The 19,816-nt window shown below is 42.7% G+C and overlaps 1 protein-coding gene across 5 annotated transcripts in view; it reads right to left on the reverse strand.

Moving 5' to 3' along the window:
• LOC121272153 (leucine-rich repeat-containing protein 49) overlaps window positions 1–19,309 on the reverse strand; it is a 244,678-nt gene extending 225,369 nt beyond the window's left edge. For 2 of the 5 annotated variants that reach the window (XM_041178665.1, XM_041178663.1), the window contains exons 1-5: window positions 19,145–19,309; window positions 13,250–13,321; window positions 11,676–11,763; window positions 9,577–9,750; window positions 8,512–8,617 (exon numbers count right to left, since the gene is read on the reverse strand). In XM_041178665.1, the coding sequence (XP_041034599.1) occupies window positions 8,512–8,617; window positions 9,577–9,750; window positions 11,676–11,763; window positions 13,250–13,321; window positions 19,145–19,186 (482 nt within the window). In that variant the 5' untranslated portion in view covers window positions 19,187–19,309. Of the gene's footprint in view, window positions 1–8,511; window positions 8,618–9,576; window positions 9,751–11,675; window positions 11,764–13,249; window positions 13,322–16,981; window positions 17,076–19,144 lie in introns of those variants that run through there. The other 3 variants (XM_041178666.1, XM_041178664.1, XM_041178667.1) reach the window with 3 other exon arrangements.
• Between the last annotated feature and the right edge of the window lie 507 nt (window positions 19,310–19,816).

The raw sequence follows: 19,816 nt of genomic DNA on the forward strand, positions 1-19,816 counted from the left end.
TGCACACTACAACCCACGCTCTTGACAATGTAAGCTGCAAGAATCTTGAACTCATTGTTCAATTACAAGGATTGAGGCTCCTCCACTCCCACCTTCTTGATCCCCTTACCTGCCTGTTTCGCAGTCACACCCTCCTGTCCCTGACCACTGACCAAAGGAGATGACACTAATCTCAGGGGTGTGACTGTCTTCTGGAGCAAAATGTCCCGGTAACTTTCCCTCTCCCCCATCTGTCGCAACATCTGCAGCTTAGCCTCCAACTCAATGACTCTGAGCCAAAGCTCCTCAAGCCGCAGACACTTACTACAGATGTGGATGCCATGGATTGCAGTGGCATCCAGGAGCTCCCACATGTTGCAGCTGTGACACATCAAAGGTCCTGCCATCTTTACTGTGTTAATTAAATTTATTTTTCTTAATTAATTTATGGTTCCCTCTTCATTGAACTCCCTCACTCACCAAATTCCCAGTCTAAGAATCTGTGCCTCAAACAGCGCTCAGTGCAGACCATGCAGCACTCAGATATCCCTGTGTTTATACTTTCTGAAAATGAATGATGACTCAAACTCTGCTAAAACTCAGAAACCAGTTTAAGCTAGCTATCTAACCAACCAGCTCCAGTTAGAGTTCACAGAATATGTATATCCCTGTTTAAGCCTTGAAGAAACTTAACTCACCTCTTAACTTGAACAGAAATTTTAATTAGTAATTTTAGTTAATTACTAAAAGTAAACAAACTTTAGAAATTAATAATTAACCCTTAAAATCCCTCACTCACCAAACTCCCAGCCTGACACTCTGTGCCTCAAGCAGCACTCAGTGCCGGCCAAGAAGGTGATTTATTGTTAGAGGCACAGGGCAAGGCTAGAATGCTTAATGAGTACTTTGTATCGGTATTTACTTAGGAAGAGTATGCTGACAAAATTTAGGTGAGAGTGGAGATGTTAGAGGTATTGGATGGAGTGACAGCTGATAGGCAGGATATACTGGAAAGGCTGGCTATGCTTAGAATGTATAAGTCATCTGGTTTGGATGGTTGAATGGCTGAAGGCTTTGCCATAATCTTCCAATCTTTTCTCAATACAGGGGAGGTGCCAAAGGATTGGAGAGTGACATATGTGATATCTTTGTTCAAGAATTACATAGAATATTAAGGTTATACGGCACAGAAACAGGCCATTAGGCCAAACCAGTCCATGTTGGCCGTCATACTCCATTTGAGACTCCTCCCATCTTTCCACATCTAAATGCAGGGCCCTTACAGTTCAAAACAGGAAAATTTATAATAGAGAACAAGGAAACGGCAGAACAATTAAACAGCTACATTAGTTCTGTCTTCACGGAGGAAGACACAAATAACTTCCCAGAAATACTATGGAGTCAAGGGTCTAGTGAGAAGGAGGAATTGAAAGAAATTAGTGTTACTGAAAAAACAGTGCTGGACAAATTAAAGAATTACAGATCAGTTAGCCTAACATCAGCAGCAGGGACTCTATGAAAAGGATGTGATAACAAGACACTTAGAAAATATCAACGGGATTCGACAAAGTCAACATGGATTTATGAAAGGGCAATCATGTTTGACAAGCCTACTGGAGTTTTCTGAGGATGTAACTAGCAGGATAGATAATGGAGAACCAGTAGATGTGGTGTATTTGGAATTTCAGAGAGCTTTTGATAAAGTCCCACATATGAGGTTAGTGTGTAAAATTAAAGCATATGGGATTGGGGGTAATATATCGGAATGGACTGAGAATTGGTTAGCAGATAGGAAACAGAGAGGAGGAATAAATGGGTCTTTTTCAGTGGTGGCTAGTGGGATACCACAGGGATCAGTGCTTGGGCCCCAGCTATTCACAATATATATCAATTTGGATGAGGGAACCAAATGTAATATTTCCAAGTTTGCTGATGTCACAAAACTAGGTGGGAATGTGAGTGGTGAGGAGGATGCTAAGAGACTTGAAGGCGATTTAGACAAGTTGAGTGAGTGGGAAAATACATGGCAGTTGCAGTATAAGGTGGATAAGTGTGAAGTTATCCACTTTGGTAGGAAAAACAGAATGCAGAGTATTATTGATAGATTGGGAAATGTTGATGTACAAAGGGACCTGGGTGTCCTTGTACACCAATCACTGAAAGCAAGCATGCAGGTGCAGCAAGCAGTTAATGGTATGTTGACCTTCATTGCCAGAGGCCTTGAGTACAGGAGCAAGGATCTCTTCTTGCAGCACTGCAGGGCTGTGGTGAGACCACACCTGGAGTACCGTATACAGTTTTGGTCTCTTTACCTAAGAAAGGATATACTTGTCATAGGAGGCGTCCAGCGAAGGTTCATCAGACTGATTCTTGGGATGGCAGGATTGTCGTATGAGAAGAGGTTGGGCCGATTAGGCCTGTATTCACTGGTGTTTAGAAAAATGAGAGGAGCTCTCATTGAAACTATAAAGTTCTGACAAGGCTGGTCAGGCTGGATGCAGGGGTGATATTTCCTTTGGCTGGGCAGGGGGCGGTGTCTAGCACAACGGGTCACAATCTCATGATACGGGATAGGCCATTTAGGACTGAGATGATGAGAAACTTCTTCACTCAGAGGGTCGTGAACCTATGGAATTCTCTACCACAGAGGGCTGTGGTGTCCAAGTCACTGTTTAAGAAGGAAATAAATAGATTTCTAGACTCTAAAAGCGTCAAGGGGTATGGGGGGAGAGCGGGAGTATGGCAATGAGATAGAGCATCAGCCATGATCATACTGAATGGCAGAGCAGGCTCAAAGGGCCGAATGACCGCCTGCTTCTATTTTCTATGTTTTTATGTTTAAATCTATCAACTTGACCTTCCATTTCCTTATTGCTCACATGCTTGTCTAATTTTCCCTTAAATGCATTGATACTGTTCACTTCAATCACCCCCTGTGGTAGCGAGTTCCACATTCTCATCACTCTTAGAGTAAAAAAGTTTCTGCTGAATTCCCCATTGAATTTCTTGGTGATTATCTTATCATGATGGCCTCTAGTTATGCGCTTCTGCACATATTCCCGCCGTATCCATGGTATCAAAAAGGGCGAAAGGGCATTGCCAGTGACTATAGGCCAACCAGTTTAGCATCTGTGATGTTTAAGCTTGACAAACAATTATCAAGGGGAAAAAAAGAACATGCTCTTGGAGCAAAGGCACATGAGTGCAGCTTTGGAGCTGAATGCAGACCTGGGAGCTTGGTGAGTAGGGGAGTTCAGCGAGGATGAGAAGGACGTGTCCTTTCCTTTTATTTTTTCTACCTTTTTCACCCTGTACGAATTGGTTCTTATTCTACTACAGGGAAAAGAGCTAACTGCTTTGTGCATATCTGGTAAGTGGTTACGGTCTATTCCAGTCCTAAGGTTTGAAACAATAAACGGACTGGTGGTAAAGTTAATAAAATATATAAAAAAGGAAAATAAGGAAGTGGACAATATAATTAAGTTATTCATTAAAGCACATTAAGGATAGCAGGGCAGGTGATGTGCCAAGGCTGCAGCACGTGAGAACTCCTGGATGCCAGTGTGATCCAGGGCAAACACGTCTGCAGCAGGTGTTTGCAGCTCGAGGATCTTCGGCTTAGTCTTTTTTAGGATTTGGGTATTGCTGGCTAGGCATTTATTGCCCCAATCCCTAACTGCCCTTGAGAAGGTGGTGGTTAGCTGCCTTCTTAAACTGCTGTAGTCAATAGTGTAGGTATATCCACAGCGCTGTTAGGGAGGGAGTTCACGATTTTGACCCAGCAACAGTGAAAGAACGGCGATATATTTCCAGGTGAGGACAGTGAGTGGTTTGCAGGGGAGCTTCCAAGTGGTGGTGTTCCCGTCTGTCTGCTGCCCTTCTGCTTCTAGATGGTAGTGGCCATGGGTTTGGAAAGTGCTAAATAAACTTAAATAAAGGCAATTATGAGGGCATGAAAGCACAGCTAGCTAAAATGAACTGGAAAATCAGGTTAAGGGATAGGTGAATAGAGGTGCAGTGACAGACATTTAAGGGGATATTTCACAATACACAGAATAGATACATTCCAATGAGAAGAAAAAATTCCAAGGGGAAGACCTACCATCCATTGTGGTTAACTAAAAATATTAAAGATAGTATCAAACTTCAAGAAAAAGCATATAATTGCGCAAAGATGGGTGACAGTTCAGAAGATTAGACAGAATATAAAAAACAGCAAAGAATGACCAAAAGATTGATAAGGTAGAAAAAATTAGAGTACGAGAGAAAGCTGGCTAGAAATATAAAGACATATTTATATAAGAAAAGAGTTAACAAAGTGAGCGTTGGTCCTATAGAAACTGAGTCTGGGAAATTAATCATGGAAAATAAGGAGAAGGCAAATGAATTTGCATCAGTCTTCATTGTGGAGGATACAAGTAACATCCCAGAAATAGCTGTAAATCTGGAAATGAGGGAGGAACTCAGGAAAATTACAATCACCAGGGAAGTGGTACTAAGAAAATTGTTGGAGCTGCCGGCTGATGATTCCCCTGTTCCGATGGATTTCATCCTAAGGTCTTAAAACAAGTGGCTAGTGAGGTAGTTCATGTGTTGGTTTTAATTTTCCAAAGTTCCCTAAATTTGGAAGGTTCCATTAGATTGGAAAATAGTGAATGTGACTCCTTTATTCAAAAAGGGAGATAGAAAGCAGGAAACTACAGGCCGGTTAGCTTAACATCTGTCACAGAGAAAATACTAGAAGCTATTATTAAAGATGTTAAAGCAGGGCACTTGGAAAAATTCAGGGGGTCAGGCAGAGTCAACATGGTTTTGTGAAAGGGAAATCATATTTAACCAATTTATTGGAGTTCTTTGTGAAAGTAACATATATTGTGGATAAAGGGCAACTGGTGGATTTGATAAGGTCCCACATCAAAGGTTGTTGCGGAAAATAAAAGTTCATGGTGTACGGGTAACACATTGGCATGAACATATTGGCATAGATAGAAGATTGGCTAGCTAACAGGAAACAGAGGGTAGACATATATGGGCCTTTTTCTGGTCAGCAAGATGTAACGAGTGGTGTGCCACAGGGATGAATGCTGGTGCCTCAACTTTTTACAATTTATATACATGACTTGGATGAAGGGACTGAAGGTATGGTTGCTAAATTTCCAGATGACACAAAGAATAGGTAGGAAAATAAGGTGTGAAGAAGATACAAGGAGGCTATAAAGGGAGATAGGCAGGTTAAATGAGTGGGCAAAGACCAGGACAAATAAAGTATCATGTGGGAAAGTGTGAAATTGTCCATTTTGATAGGAAAAATAAAAAAGAAGCGTATTATCTGAATGGTGCAAGATTGCAGAGCTCCGAGATGCAGAGGGATCTGGGTGTCCTGGTGCATGAATTGCAAAAGGCTAGTATGCAGGTACATCAAGTAATTAGGAAAACTAAGAGAGTGTTATCATTTATTGCGAGGGGAACTGAATGCAAAAGTAGGGAGGTTATGCTTCAGTTATACTAGGCATTGGTGAGACCACATCTGGAGGGCTGTGTACAGTATTGGCCTCCTTATTTAAGGAAGGATGTAAATGCATTGGAAGCAGTTCAGAGAAGGTTTACTAGGCTAATACCTGGAATGGATGGGTTGTCTTATGAGGAAAGGTTGGACAGGTTAGGTTTGTATCCACTGTAGTTTAGAAGAGTAAGAGGCGACGTGATTGAAACATAGATCCTGAGGGATCTTAACAGGGACAATGTGGCAAGGATGTTTACTCTTGGAGAATCTAGTACTAGAGGCCACTGTTTAAAAATAAGGGGTCACCCATTTAGGGCAGAGATGAGGATTTTTTTTCTCTCAGGGGGTTGAGAGCCTTTGGAACTCTCTTCTTCAAAAGGCAGTGGAAGCAGAGTCATAAGAACGTAAGAAATAGGAACAAGAGTAGACCATTTCGCCCCTCGAGCCTGCTCTGCCATTCAATAAGATCATGGCTGATCTCCTTGTGTTTCAAATTCCACATTCCCATCTATCTACCTCCGATAACCTTTGATTCCCTTGCCTAACAAGAATCTATCTACCTCTTTCTTAACAATATTCAATGACCCCGCCTCCACCGCTTTCTAAGGCAGAGAGTTCCAAAGTCACACAACCCTCTGAGAGAAAACATTTCCTCTCATTTCTATCCTAATAGGGTGACCCCTCATTTTAAAACAGTGCCTCCTAGTTCTAGACTCACCCACAAGAAGAAACATCCTTTCCACGTCCACCTTGTCAAGGCCGTTCAGTATCTTGTACACTTCAATCAAATCACCCCTCACTCTTTTGAACTCCAGTGGAAACAAGCCCAGTCTGTCCAACCTTTCCTCACAAAGCAACTCACTCATTCCAGGTATCAATCTAGTAAACCTCCTCTGAACCGCCTCCAACACATTTACATCCTTCCTCAAATAGGGAGACCAAAACTGCACACAGTATTCGAGGTGCGGTCTCACCTATACATCTGAAGCATAACATACTTAATTTTATGTTCAATTCCTCTCGTAATAAAGGATAGCATTTATTAGCTTTCTTAATTACTTGCTGTACCTGCACACTAACTGGTCTGTGACTCATGTATTAGAACATCTAGATCTCTCTGCACCTCAGATTTATGTAGCCGTTCTCTATTTTAATAATACTGTTTTTTTATTCTTCCTGCCAAATTGAACAATTTCACATTTTCCCACATTAAACTCCATTTGCCAGATCTTTGGCCACTCACTCAACCTATCTATATCCATCTGAAACCTCATGTCCTCTTCACAACAGATTTTCCTACCTATCTTTCCTACCTGTCATCTGCAAATTTAGCTACCATGCCTTCACTCCCCTCACCTAAGTCATTGATGTAAATCGTAAAAGGTTGAGGCCCCTGTACAGACCCCTGTGGGACTCCACTCGTCACATCCTGCCAATCAGAAAAAGACCCGTTTAGGCATACTCACTGCTTTCTGCCAGCCAGCCAATCTTCTATCCAGACTAACTTGTTACCCCCTATACCATGAGCTCTTATTTTCCGCAATAACCTTTGATATGACACCTTATCAAATGCCTTCTGGAAATCCACAGCACATGTTACTCCTTCAAAGAACACTTATAAATTGGTTAAACATGATTTCCATTTCACAAAACCATGCTGACTCTTCCCAATTACCTTGTGTTTTTCTAAATGCCCAGATATAAACTCTTTAATAATCAACTCTAACACCTTCTCCAAGGCAGATGTCAAGCTAACTGGCCTATAATTTCCTGTTTTCTACATGAGCTCATCTCTAACCATTGCACAAAGGCCATCCTTGATTAATAGTGCTGACCCTCCAGCTTTGCCGACCATCCTATCCTTCTTGAAAATCATATACCCCTCAATATTCAGGACTCAATCCCTGTTAACCTGCAGCCACGTCTCTGTAATGGCTATCAGATCATATTTATTTACTTCAGTGAGCATTGTCAATTCATTTACTAGGTTATGCACAATCAGATAGAGTATTTAGTTTTGTCTTTTGTTATCTTTGTGACATCTAATCTTGATTCTTGGTGCATTCTTAGGTTTTTTTCTCTCTGTCCCTTTCTGCCGTTCTCTGACCCTCATTTCCCATATTACTATTCTCCCCTCTTACCTCATCTCTACTCTTTGATATGCCATGTCTTTCCACATTTGATCCCTTGCTCCCACTATTTAGCTTAAAACCCTCTCTACTTCCCTAATTACGTCATTTGCAAGAACACTGGTCCCAGCACAGTTCAGGTGTAGACCATCCCAATGGTACAGCCACATTTTCCCCAGTGCTGCCAGTGCCCCACAAATCAGAACCCACTTCTCCCACACCAGTCTTTGTGCAATGTGTTCATCTCTCTCTAATTTTATGTATCCTATGCCAATTTGCACACAGCTCAGGTAAAAATCCAGAGATTATAACCTTTGAGGTTCTGCTTTTCAATTTAGTACCTAGTTCTTCATAATCTCCCTGCAGAACCTCTTCCCTAGTTCGACCTATGTCACTGGTACCTACATGGATCACGACACCTGGATCCTCCCCCTTCCACTGCAAGTTCCTCTCCAACCCTGTGCAGATGTCCTGAACCCTGGCACTGGGCAGGCAACATAGCCATCTGGACTCTCGCTCTTTGTTGCAGAGAACAGTGTCAATCTGTCTCCCTATACAGTCCCCTACTACCACTGAATTCCTTTTTGCTCCCCCCACTTGAATGGCTTCCTGTGCCACGGTGCCATAACAACATTGTTTCCTTTATAAATATAGCTATAGGAATTTATGGTGGAGAACAGTTACATAGAAGTCTAATAAAAATATAACAATAGAAAATACAGTTTAAAGGCAGGAACAGCATGCAGGCAGAAGGTTTTTCTACAAGCTGAAGTGTACACTGTACACTTTGTGTCTTTTCTACATCTGGAAGCAAACACATTCGTTCTCCCGGGATCCTTCAAATGATACACACCACCTGCCCATTATGAAAAAATATTGTTCATATTCCAAAATACTCACCTGTCTAAATTTAGCCTATCAGAATGCTCTGCCCTTTCCTCAGGTGTGCGGTATACAACAGGAATTCCAGGTGTTGAAGGTATCTCAGAAAAAATTACATGGTCACCTAGGAGATAATAATCATGCCAATTATAGAGAAATCTACTATATACTTAGAACAGATTATCACTGGAGCATTAGAAACCACCTTATGATACACGGTATTAAACTTGCAAAACAAAATAAAATCACTCCACCTAAATAAATGATAAACATCCCAGGATTGAGTAAATTCTGCAGACAGGGGATGCAAGTCAAAAATGAAAAAAAGTAATTTTAGTACTTCTTTGAGTGAAGATGATTTTTTTAGTTTATGACAAAATTCATAAGAACAGGAGGGGGCCATTCAGACTCCAAGCCTGTTCTGTCATCCAGTTATATCACAGCTGATCTGCTTCCTAATTCTATCTATCCATCTTGGTTCCATGACTCTTAATACCCTTTCCTAACAAAAGAATGTTAAACTCGGTTTTGAAAATTTCAATTGAAAGTCAACCTCCATGGTTATTGGGGAAAGAGAGTTCCAAATTTCCACTTGCTATTGTGTGAAGAAATGCTTCCTAACATCATCTCCAAATGACGTTGCTCTAATTTTAGGTTAGGCCCCCTTGTCCTGGACTTTCCCCACCAGAGAAAAGTTTCTCCTTATTTACCCTATCACATCCTTTAATCATCTTAAATACTTTCAATGTGAGCACAAAATCATAAGAAATAGGGTTCCTCCTTTATTCTTCCAAATTCAAGGGAACAAAAGCCTAATCTATGCAACAACACTGTTCTCATAGTTTGAACACTTTTATGTATCATTCTGGAGAATCTGTGTTGCACCCCTTCCTTATATATACACATACACACATGTACATCCTTGAGGTTCAATGTCGACTACTGGAGATGGGGTCTAAGAAGAGCTCTGCACAGTTGCAACATTACTTCCATTCTTTGTACTCCAGTCCCTGTGGGATAAAGGCCAACACTCTATCAGCCTTTTTACAAAGTGAAACAGAATGATTTATAAACTCTCAGTACCTGGTAAGTACGGCAAGGTTCCTTGACTGTGAGATGGGGAAGGGACAGCGCTACGAGAGCCCTGTCGTGACTTGCATTTTACTGAAAGGGGAACATGCGACGGCATGTCTCCAGTTGTTACCCGCGACATTGATTCCGAGTAGTAGTGGGATGGATCATCATGGCATATTGTGTCTGTAAACGACATAAAAACTGGATGCAGCATCTTCATGTGTGCAGTCTGCCTCACTATAACCTGTGTGCTTGACACACTGCTTAATGTGGAGCTCTACCAATTTACATTCAAATAATTCAATTGAACACTGCAAAGGACTGACTTTCAACAGCAACAATAGAAAACACATCCAATAGTCAGTGAATAGAAAATATAACATGTTTACTCTAAATCAGAGGTTCTCAATTGTTTTTTGCTGAGTTCCTCTAGAGATTCAACTCTTATTTTTCCAAGAAGCCATATTTTCCATGATTAATATTAGCGTCTGATTTGCTGGTAACCCAAAATATCTCAGCAGTTTTGTAACTAGCTGTTTTGGATCTGTTCCCTCATATTTTTGTATTTTAATATGAAGTCCAATCACATCATTAGAGCTCACTGGCTGAGGGATCCCCTTGATCTGCTCTTGTTTTGTGCAACTAGCTTTGCCAGAAACCCAGTTTCAAGGACACTTGAGGGCTTTGATGCAGGGACAGAAAAAATGGATACTTCATAGAACTGCAGCACTCAGAGCAAAAAACAGTTAAACAGATTTTGAAGCAGAGGCACTGACTTTCTATTGATGTATTTCTCTATGGTAACAAGGAACCAGGGCTCATGAGTATACATGCTGCACAAGGTTTCAGACCAGAAGACAAACAACATTAATTGATAACTTAACAAAAGACATTTCAATGGTGTAGCTTTGAAAATATCTGTAAACTCGAATAATTTGCAATAGACGCTAGAGTTTTGAGAATAGCGTGGAGAAACAGCCTGAGGAAGTTGAGGGGAGTGCTACAGGGCCAGTGATGAAGACATTGTCTGTTCATGACCTACAGCTGGCGCCCCCCTGATAATCTAATCACACACACCCATCCACTGACCCCAACCTCAGAAAGTGGAGAACCTCAGTTCCAACTCATTAATATAATCAAAGGTTTAATATGACATGTATTTTACATGCTCTTCAGGACTGCTTCCATAATCGCCCTGGAAAGTCTACTCCTTGGCTTGACTAGTCACTCACTGAAATATTGCTTCTGCAGATTAATTTTTACTTTACCCCTCTTCAAGCATGAGTCAGGTTTCTTGGTTCTACTGTTCTGGACAAGGTGAAATAGCTCATCATAATCTACATTATCTAGTTCCTCTAGAATTCTAAAAACAATAATCATATCACATGCAGGCATGTAAATGTGAACAAACACAGTTGGAATGTTGGAAAACATTCAAAATATCATATTTTCAAGGAAGCATTGTTTCACTAATTAGCATATGAGGTCAACGCCATAGAATAGGAAATGTTAACATTACACCATATGTGGAGCTGAGTGTCTGACCTGAGTTTTATAATAAACCAATATGTTTGGTCCTGATGAACCATACTAACTGGATCCTCACTAATGATAGCTGTCAAGACATACATTAGTAAAAACAGCCAAATTATAAGGATGAGCAATGGACACATTACTTTCATGCTAATCTAGATAAACATCAAACCTAAAAAACTGAAAATCTTAAAAATAAGTGGAAAATGCTGGAACATTACAGGTAAGTGACTGAAGTAGAAAAGCGTTAGCATTTCAGATGGAACAAAATGTTTGGGCCTGATGAACCATACTAACTGGATCCTCACCCATTTTTCTTAAGTGCTGACTGCCTTGCTGTCAAGTTATAGCAATGTCTACTATCTCTCCTGTGTACATTGCAAGCCATGTACTGTACTCTTTTCTATGCTCTGTGTGGGTAGTGCCCTGCACCCTCTCCCATACTTAATAAGCACTGTTTTCTGAATCTCCACCATGACCATTTCACTACTGAGAAAGTGTCCACCGTTATCCAAAATCCCAATCACACAATCTGAGGAGCTGCATACAAATAAAAGCTGGCTGTGGTATCTTACCTGGTTTGCAAAGAAAGTTCTTGTCACCATCCACGTTTAAAACCTTATTATGTGAAGCAAGTAACTCCTTGTTTAATCTACAGTCAACCTGCAAAAAAAAATTATTAATGTTTCTGTGGAGTCAGATAAATGGAACTTCAGCCCCTGAATTCTGAATTTCTTTCACAACTCTGATCACTGAAATTGTACAACAACAATATGTTAAAATGAAAATGACTAGATTTTCACAATGTTGAAGGCAGAAAGTAGCTGTGATTTAAGTTTTCAACACATTTGTGCCAGAGAGATATGGAACACTTCAACTCTGGTCATCAATTATCATTCAATTAAAAAAAGATTCCAGGATGTAAATTAAAATCTGAAATATAGAGATAATAACAGTTAAGTAAAACATTTCAGTTAACTCCCTATACAATAAAATGATGTCAGCACAAAAGCAAAAGTTGATTTATGGGTAGATGAGTCTGTATTTAATTAAATCTTAAGTTTATTTCTATTAAATCAAGAGACACGGGAGGGCATCTTATTTCCATGAAATGCTCATCCTGTTCCACATAGCAACTTCACGACACTTCTCATATCCTGGACAACCACACATGTAGGAAGCATCATCAGCTGGAGTAGCTTGAGCTCTGGGTTTCGAAGCTTGAGCAATAGCTGGCATCACTTCCATGTACCATGACGTTGAGAATTTCGTGCATAGTGTGGTTCTGGATGTGGATGTGCCACAGCTTAAAGTGTACTCATTCAGTATAAATTGCTGTTCCCTTTGAGATTTGGTATTCTTGCGATTACGTCCTAATGAGTACAAGACGGAAAGCTTCGATAGCATGTCTCTTTTTTCAGGAATACTCAAGTTCTGCATTACCATGCGACCAAATAATCAATAAGGCATTAACTGGGATCCAAGCCAAAGGAAATGCAATAAGCTCTAACTTAGGTTTACTATGTATGTATGTGAATGCACAGAGTGTGAAAACTAGAGTTAGTGATCTGCAGGTGTAGATAGCCAAGCAGGAACATGATGTTGTGGCAATGACAGAGGCCTGACTCAAAAAAGGGCAGGACTAGATACTAAATATTCCTGGATACAAGGCGTTCAGGAAAAGTAAGGAAGGAAAGAAACAAGGGGGTTTTGCAGAACTGATTTGGGATATTGCGGTGGTTCTAGAATGGTCAAGGACAGAACCTATTTGGTTAGAGCTAAGAAACTATGGAGGGACCATCATACTACTGGGTGTATCCTATAGGCCATAAACTATTGGGAAAGATATTGAGGAACAAATTTTCAAGGAAATTACAGGGAGGTTCAAAAATTATGGAGTAGTGGTAGTGAGGGACTTTAATTATCTTAATACGGATTGGTCACAAAGACAAAGAAAACATATATTGACAACATCTCTATTTAATTGATTATGTCCATATTCAAACACATATTGCTGTAATTCTATGGGTGTATTAACAGTACCAATCAGCTCACGGTTTCTCAATTTAATTGTTGTAACATATCAGGCACTCATTGACAAACATTTTGCATTTCCAGCATCCACAGTTTTTTGTTTTTATCTATTTACCTGCTGCTTCTGGGATAATCGGTCCCCGACAGTTGAAGCCTGCACGGTTAACTGAAGACTACAAGTATTTATCTGCAAATAAAACATTGGAATTACAGTACTTGCAATAAATACCTCAAGTGGAATGTAATAATGAAGGGCAGTGTGAAAAGAAGTGATCAATGTAATCAAATGAACAGTTACACATTAATAAGCAAGAAAGACTGGCAAATGCAATAATTAAGTCTTGTCAAAGAAAATCATTGTTGCATTTTTTTGACATGATTATGCTAAAAGTCACGTTGCTCCACTTGCAAATATACAAAAATCTAACCAAGCACTTTACATTTCCTCTCTTCTTCCCTCAAGGCTGCTGACTTATAAAGTAATTTCACAGATGCCAGCACCCCTTGATACCAAGTGACCATTTTACTTTTGTCAGTATGGACATTGAGTGCCTGTAAATTACTGGGCTATTGGGAGGGGCGAAGAAATAAAAGCTCGGCTGATTTCTGTGCTCATCCAACATCCAAGCTGTCATCATTGGGTAATGACCAACACATAATATGGCACCAAAAGTGTGAAAGTTAAAATCTTGGCTAATGCCAAAAACAACTGCTAGATTCTTGTTAAAACCTGTAGGAACTTGCTACCCCTTCCCCGGCCTACGCATAAATCCAGTCCACGCTAATTTGATTTGGCACGTCCTGAAGTGTCTTAACAGATCATTTTAATTATTGGTAAAAATGAATTGAAGGGGTTGTTCATCATCCTTCCAAAGACAACGAATAGTGTAGCCTTGCAAGACTCAACATTGGGGATCCAAAGGGAGTAGAGGGTACAACTTCAGGCATCAAACATCGTCACTTTGAGAACAATGGTCAATTGTGAGAAGATTGTTTTCCATCATTTCCCATAAATGCAAGAAACTTGCATTCATATATCATCCTATCATTACTTATAAATCATCTTATCATGTTCTCATGTGGTCACTGTAATCTAGGAAAGATGGTAGCCAATCTGCATACAACAAGGTTACATGGATTTGCATCATGCATTAATGTTTACATAGAAGTAGAAAGGGGAGGGCGAACACCAGATTATGCCTGAGTGAGATGTCGATTTAGTGAGGAGTTGGGAATTTTTGTAAGCTTTTTGTAACTTTAAATTTAGTTAAGAGTTAGGTTCTTATTTTCAAACATTGTTAGTCTAGTTAAACAGGGAGCTGCCTAAAGTGGAAGTTATCTGTCAATCAGCTGAAACTAGTTGCCTTCAATAGGTATTAACTACTGTAGCAGAAAAGCTGAACTAGCTGGTAAGTCATCAGAGGCTCCACATAAGCAGCGAGGTTTGAAACCAACATGTGGAAAAGGATGTGTGGATACCAGACTATCTCTGAGTGAGGTGGTGATTGAGTGAAAGAGCGAGAAGGCGAGTGGGAGAGCGAGAAGGCGAGTGGGAGAGCGAGATGGCGAGCGGGCGAGCGAGATATCGCGATGGTGAGTGAGAGTTCGCGATGGCAAGCGAGAGTTCGTGATGGTGAGCAGGCGAGCGAGAGGGCGAGCGAGAGGACGAGATGGCGAGGTGAGCGAGTGGGCGAGCAAGATGGCGAGCGAGAGGGTGAGTGAGAGAGTGAGATGGCGAGTGGGTGAGCAAGGAAAAATGTTAGAATCTATAATAAAGGATGTGATAACAGGCCACTTAGAAAATAATGGTAATATTGGAAAGAGTCAGCATGGATTTATGAAAGGGAAATCATGTTTAACAAACCTGTTGGAGCTTTGAGGATGTAAATAGCAGAATAGATAAGGGGAACCAGTGGATGTGGTATATTTAGATTTTCAGAAAGCTTTTAATAAGGTTCCACACAACAGATTAGTCAACAAAATGAGAGCACATGGGTTTGAGGGTAATACACTGATATGGATTGAGAACTAGTTAACAGACAGAAAACAGATTAGAAATTAATGGGTCATTTTCAGGTTGGCAGGCTGTGATTAGTTGGGTACAGCAAGGATCAGTGCTTGTGCCCCAGCTATTCATAATCTATATCAATGATTAGGATGTGGGGATTAAATGTAACATTTCCAAGTTTGCAGATGGCACAAACCTAGCTGGAAATGTGAGTTAAGGAGGATGCAAAGATGCTTCAAGAGGATTTGGAGAGGCGAAGTGAGCGGGAAAAAAATTGGCAGATGGAAAACAATGTGGAGAAATGTGAGGTTATCCACTTTGGTAGGAGAAACAGAAATGCAGAGCATTTCTTAAATGATGAGAGGCCAGAAAGTGTTGAACTTCAAAGAGGCTTGGGTGTCCTTGCTTATGAGTCACTGAAAGCTAACATGCGGGTACAACAAACAATTGGGAGACAAATGGTTTGTTGGCCTTCATTGCAAGAGGATTTGAATATAGGAGTACAGACATCTTACTGCAATTATACAAAGCCTTGGTGAGACCACACCTGGAGTACTATGTGCAGTTTTGATCTCCTTAACAAAGGAAAGATATACTTCCCTTAGAGGGAGTGCAACAAATTTTCCTGGGATGGAGGGATCACCTGGCGGAAAAATTAAATTGACTGGACTTATTTATTCTCTGGAGTTTAGAAGAATGAGAGGGGATCTCATTCAAATACACAAACTTCCTAACAGGACTCGACAGGATAGATGCAGCAAGGATACTTCCCTGGTTAGGGAGGGACGGAGGGATCTAGAACCAGGAAACATGGTCTCACAATAAAGGGCAGGCCATTCAGGACTGAGACAAGGAGGAATTTCTTCACTCGGAGTGTGGTGAGTCTTTGGAATTCTCTGCCCAAGACAGCTGTGGAGGCTCAATCGTTGAGTATGTTCAAAACTGAAATCGATAGTTTTCTACATACTTAAAACATCAAGCGATATGGGGATGGTGCAGGAATATGGTGTTGAAATAGAAGATCAGCCAAGATAAAAGCAAAATATTGCTAATGCTGGAAACGTGAAATAAAAACAGAAAATGCTAGAAAAGTTCAGCAGGACTGACAGCATCTCTGGAGAGAGAAACAGAGTTAATGTTTCAAGTCTGTGTGATCCTTCTTCAGAGCTAAAGGGAAGTAGAAGGGTGATACAGACTCAAAACTTTAATGCTGCTTCTCTCTCCACGGATGCTGAGACCGACTGAGCTTTTCCAGCATTTTCTGTTTTTATTTTAGAAGATCAAACATGTACTCAATGAATGGTGGAGTGGGCTCGAAGGGCTGAATGACCTACTCCTGCTCCTGTTTCTTCATGAATAGCAATATGATAATGAGCAGATAATTTGTTTTTGTGATGTTGGTTGAAAGATAAATATTAACCAGGACATGGTGGAAAACCCGCCTTCTTCAAATAATGCCATGGGATGTTTTATGCCCATCTGTGGGAAACATAAGAACAGCAGTAGGCCAGTCAACCTGCAACAACTGCTCTGCTTTTTATGTAGACCATAGTTAATCTGTATTTTAATTTTGCTACCTCAGTTCCATAACCCTTGTGTAACAGAAATCTATCACTCAGTTTTGATTTTTTTTAAGTAAAGGCAAAATACTGCAGATGCTGGAAATCTGAAACAAAAAACAAAAATGCTGGAAAAACACAGCAGGTCTAACAGCATCTGTAGAGGGAAAGACCGATCAGAGTCCTTCTGAAGAGTCATACGGACTCAAAACGTTAACTCTGTCTTTCTCTCCACAGATGCCTGCTGAGTTTTTCCAGTATTTTTTGTTTATTTTTATACCTCTTCATGGGATGAGAGATTTGTTGCCACTTCCAAATTGCCTCGAAGGTAGCAGTGAGCCACCTTCTTGAACTGTTGCAATCCATCTGCTGTAGGTACACCCACAGTGCTGTTAGGAAGGTTGTTTCAGGATTTTGACCCGGTGTCAATGAATGAAAGGCTTAATAGTTCCAAGTCAGGATGGTTTGAAGGAAAACATGCAGGTGGTGGTGTTCCCATGAGTCTACTGCTCATGTCCCTCTGGGTAGTACATGTCATAGTTGGGACGGTGAAGTTGGAGGCTTGGTGAGGTGCCGCAGTCCATTTTGTAGATGGTACACAATGCTGCCAATATGCATCAGTACTGGAGGAAATGAATGTTTAAAGTGGTGAATGGGGTGCCAATCAATCAGAATCTTTTGTTCTCTGTGTCAAGCTTCTTGAGTGTTGTTGGAGCTGCCCTCATCCAGGCAAGTGGAGAGTATTCCATCACACTCCTAGCTTGTGCCTTGTAGGTGCTGGACAGGTTTTGGAGACAGGTGGTGAATTATTCAATGCAGAATTCCTAGCCTCTGACCTGGCCTTGAAGTTATAGTATATATATGGCTGGTCCAGTTCAGTTTCTGGTTAATGGCAACCTCCAAGATGTTGACAGTGGGAGGTTTGGCAATGATAATGCCTATTGAATGTCAAGGGGAGTTGGTTAGATTCTCTCTTGTTGGAGTGGTCATTGCCTGGCACTTGTGTGGCACAAATGCTACGTGCCACTTATATGAATACTGTCCAGGTCTTGCAGCACATGGACATGGATTACTCCAGTATGAGGGGTCGTGAATGGTACTCAACATTGTGCAATCATCAATGAACATCCCTACTTTTGCCCTTAAGATGGAGGGAAGGTCATTAACGAAGCAGCTGAAGATGGTTGGGCCTTAGACACTACCCTGAGGAACTCCAGCACTGATGGCCTGGCACTGAGATGAGTCACCTCCTACAACAACCATCTTCCTTTGTGCTACATATGACTCCAACCATTGGAGAGCCCCCACCCCAATTCCCATTGATTTCATACATACATACTAAAATACTCGGCCCCTTGAGACCACTCCATCATTCAATAAGATCATGGCTGATCAGATTGCATCCTCCTGCCACATCTTTGCTAGAAATCCTTGATGCAAGACTCTGCCAAATACAGCCTTAATGTCAAGGGCAATCACCCTTTCCTCTAGAAGCCTTAGGAAAAAAATCTAAGCATTGAGTAGGTTATTGCTGTGTCAGTGTCACTTAATAGCACTGTCAACGTCGCCTTCCATCAACTTCTGATGACCGAGAGTAGGCTGAATAGGACAGTAATTGCCAGGTTGGATTTATCTTGCTTTTTGTGGACAGGACCAACGTGGGGAATGTTCCACGTTGTCAGGTAGATGCCAGAGTCGTAGCTGTACTAGAATAGCTTGGGTGGGATATGGTAGAACTGAGGATTTATGCTCCAGAAGTATATTGTGAGGGCCCCATAGCCTTGGCTGTATCAATGCCTTCAGGCCGTTTCTTAACATCTGTGAACTGAATTGGCTCAAGGCTGGCATCGACGATGCTGGGGACCTCGGGAGGAAGCTCGGCACTGCTGGTTGATGGTGGCTGCAAACCCTTCAGCCTTTCATGCTGAGGGGTCGGGCTCCGTCATCATTGAGAACATCGACATTTATGGAGCCCTCCTGCAGTTTAGTGGTCCAACGGTCCACCACCATTCACTGCTGGATGTGACAGGACTACAGAGCTTTGTTTGATCTGATCCACCGATGGTGGGATCGCTTAGCTCTTAGATCCCACAACCCATTCATTGCCAATTGACCCCAGGTTTTTATTTTTGTTTTTGGGGGGGGGGGGGGGGGGGGGGGGGGGGAGTACCAGATTTCCCCCACTATACACAGACATGGCTCCCAACACCACCCCCGGACAGAGCAGACCACCTCAGCTTTTCCCTATTAAATTCCATTTGCTAGTTTTTACCACTTGGCGCCTGCCCCCGTTGTGACCTGAGAGGACAAATACCCGGCTGGGCATCTCGGCCACAGGTTGGCACCTGCAACCGGCGCCCCGCCCCGCCCCGCCCCGCCCGGAGGAAGGCTTCAACCGGCTGGGCGTCGGGCCCAGTTTCCATGGTTACCGCGCGCCACTCACTGGGTTGCCGAGCAGCCGCGCCCGGTATTTGCTGGGCAGCATCTTCCCCCGGCCTCCGATGCCGCCTCTCGGCCTCTCCTCGGGCGTTGGCCGGTATTTCGCTCCCGGCCCGCGACACCGCGGCTGCTCCTCAGCACCCGGCTCCCTGACAACAGCCACTTCCGGTCCCGGCAGCAGCCGCACTTTCTCCTTCCCCCCCCCGCCCAGCCCTGTAAACACAGCCGCGCAACCAGCCCCCCCACCCCCCCCCCCCCAGCCCCCCCCCCTCCCCCCCCCAGGCCCCCCCCCCCCCTCCCTCCCCCAGGACCCCCTCCCTCCCCCAGGACCCCCTCCCCTCGCCCTCTCCCCTCACACCCCTCCCCTCCCCCCCTCCCTCTCCCCCAGGGCCCCCCTCCACCCCCCTCCCCCAGACACCTCCCCCTCCCCAGGCCCACCCCCCCTCCCCCCCCAGGACCCCCCTCCCCTCCCCCAGGACCCCCCTCCCCCCTCCCCTCCCCAGAACCCCCCTCCCCTCCCCCAGACAAACCCCCCTCCCCTCCCCTCCCCAAGAAACCCCCCCCTCCCCCTCCCCAGACACCCCCCTCCCCTCCCCCTCCCCCAGACACCACCCTCCCCTCCCCCTCCCCCAGACACCCCCCTCCCCTCCCCCTCCCCCAGACACCCCCCCTCCAC

This window comes from Carcharodon carcharias, chromosome 32, assembly GCF_017639515.1.
Source record: "Carcharodon carcharias isolate sCarCar2 chromosome 32, sCarCar2.pri, whole genome shotgun sequence".
NCBI lineage: Eukaryota > Metazoa > Chordata > Chondrichthyes > Lamniformes > Lamnidae > Carcharodon > Carcharodon carcharias.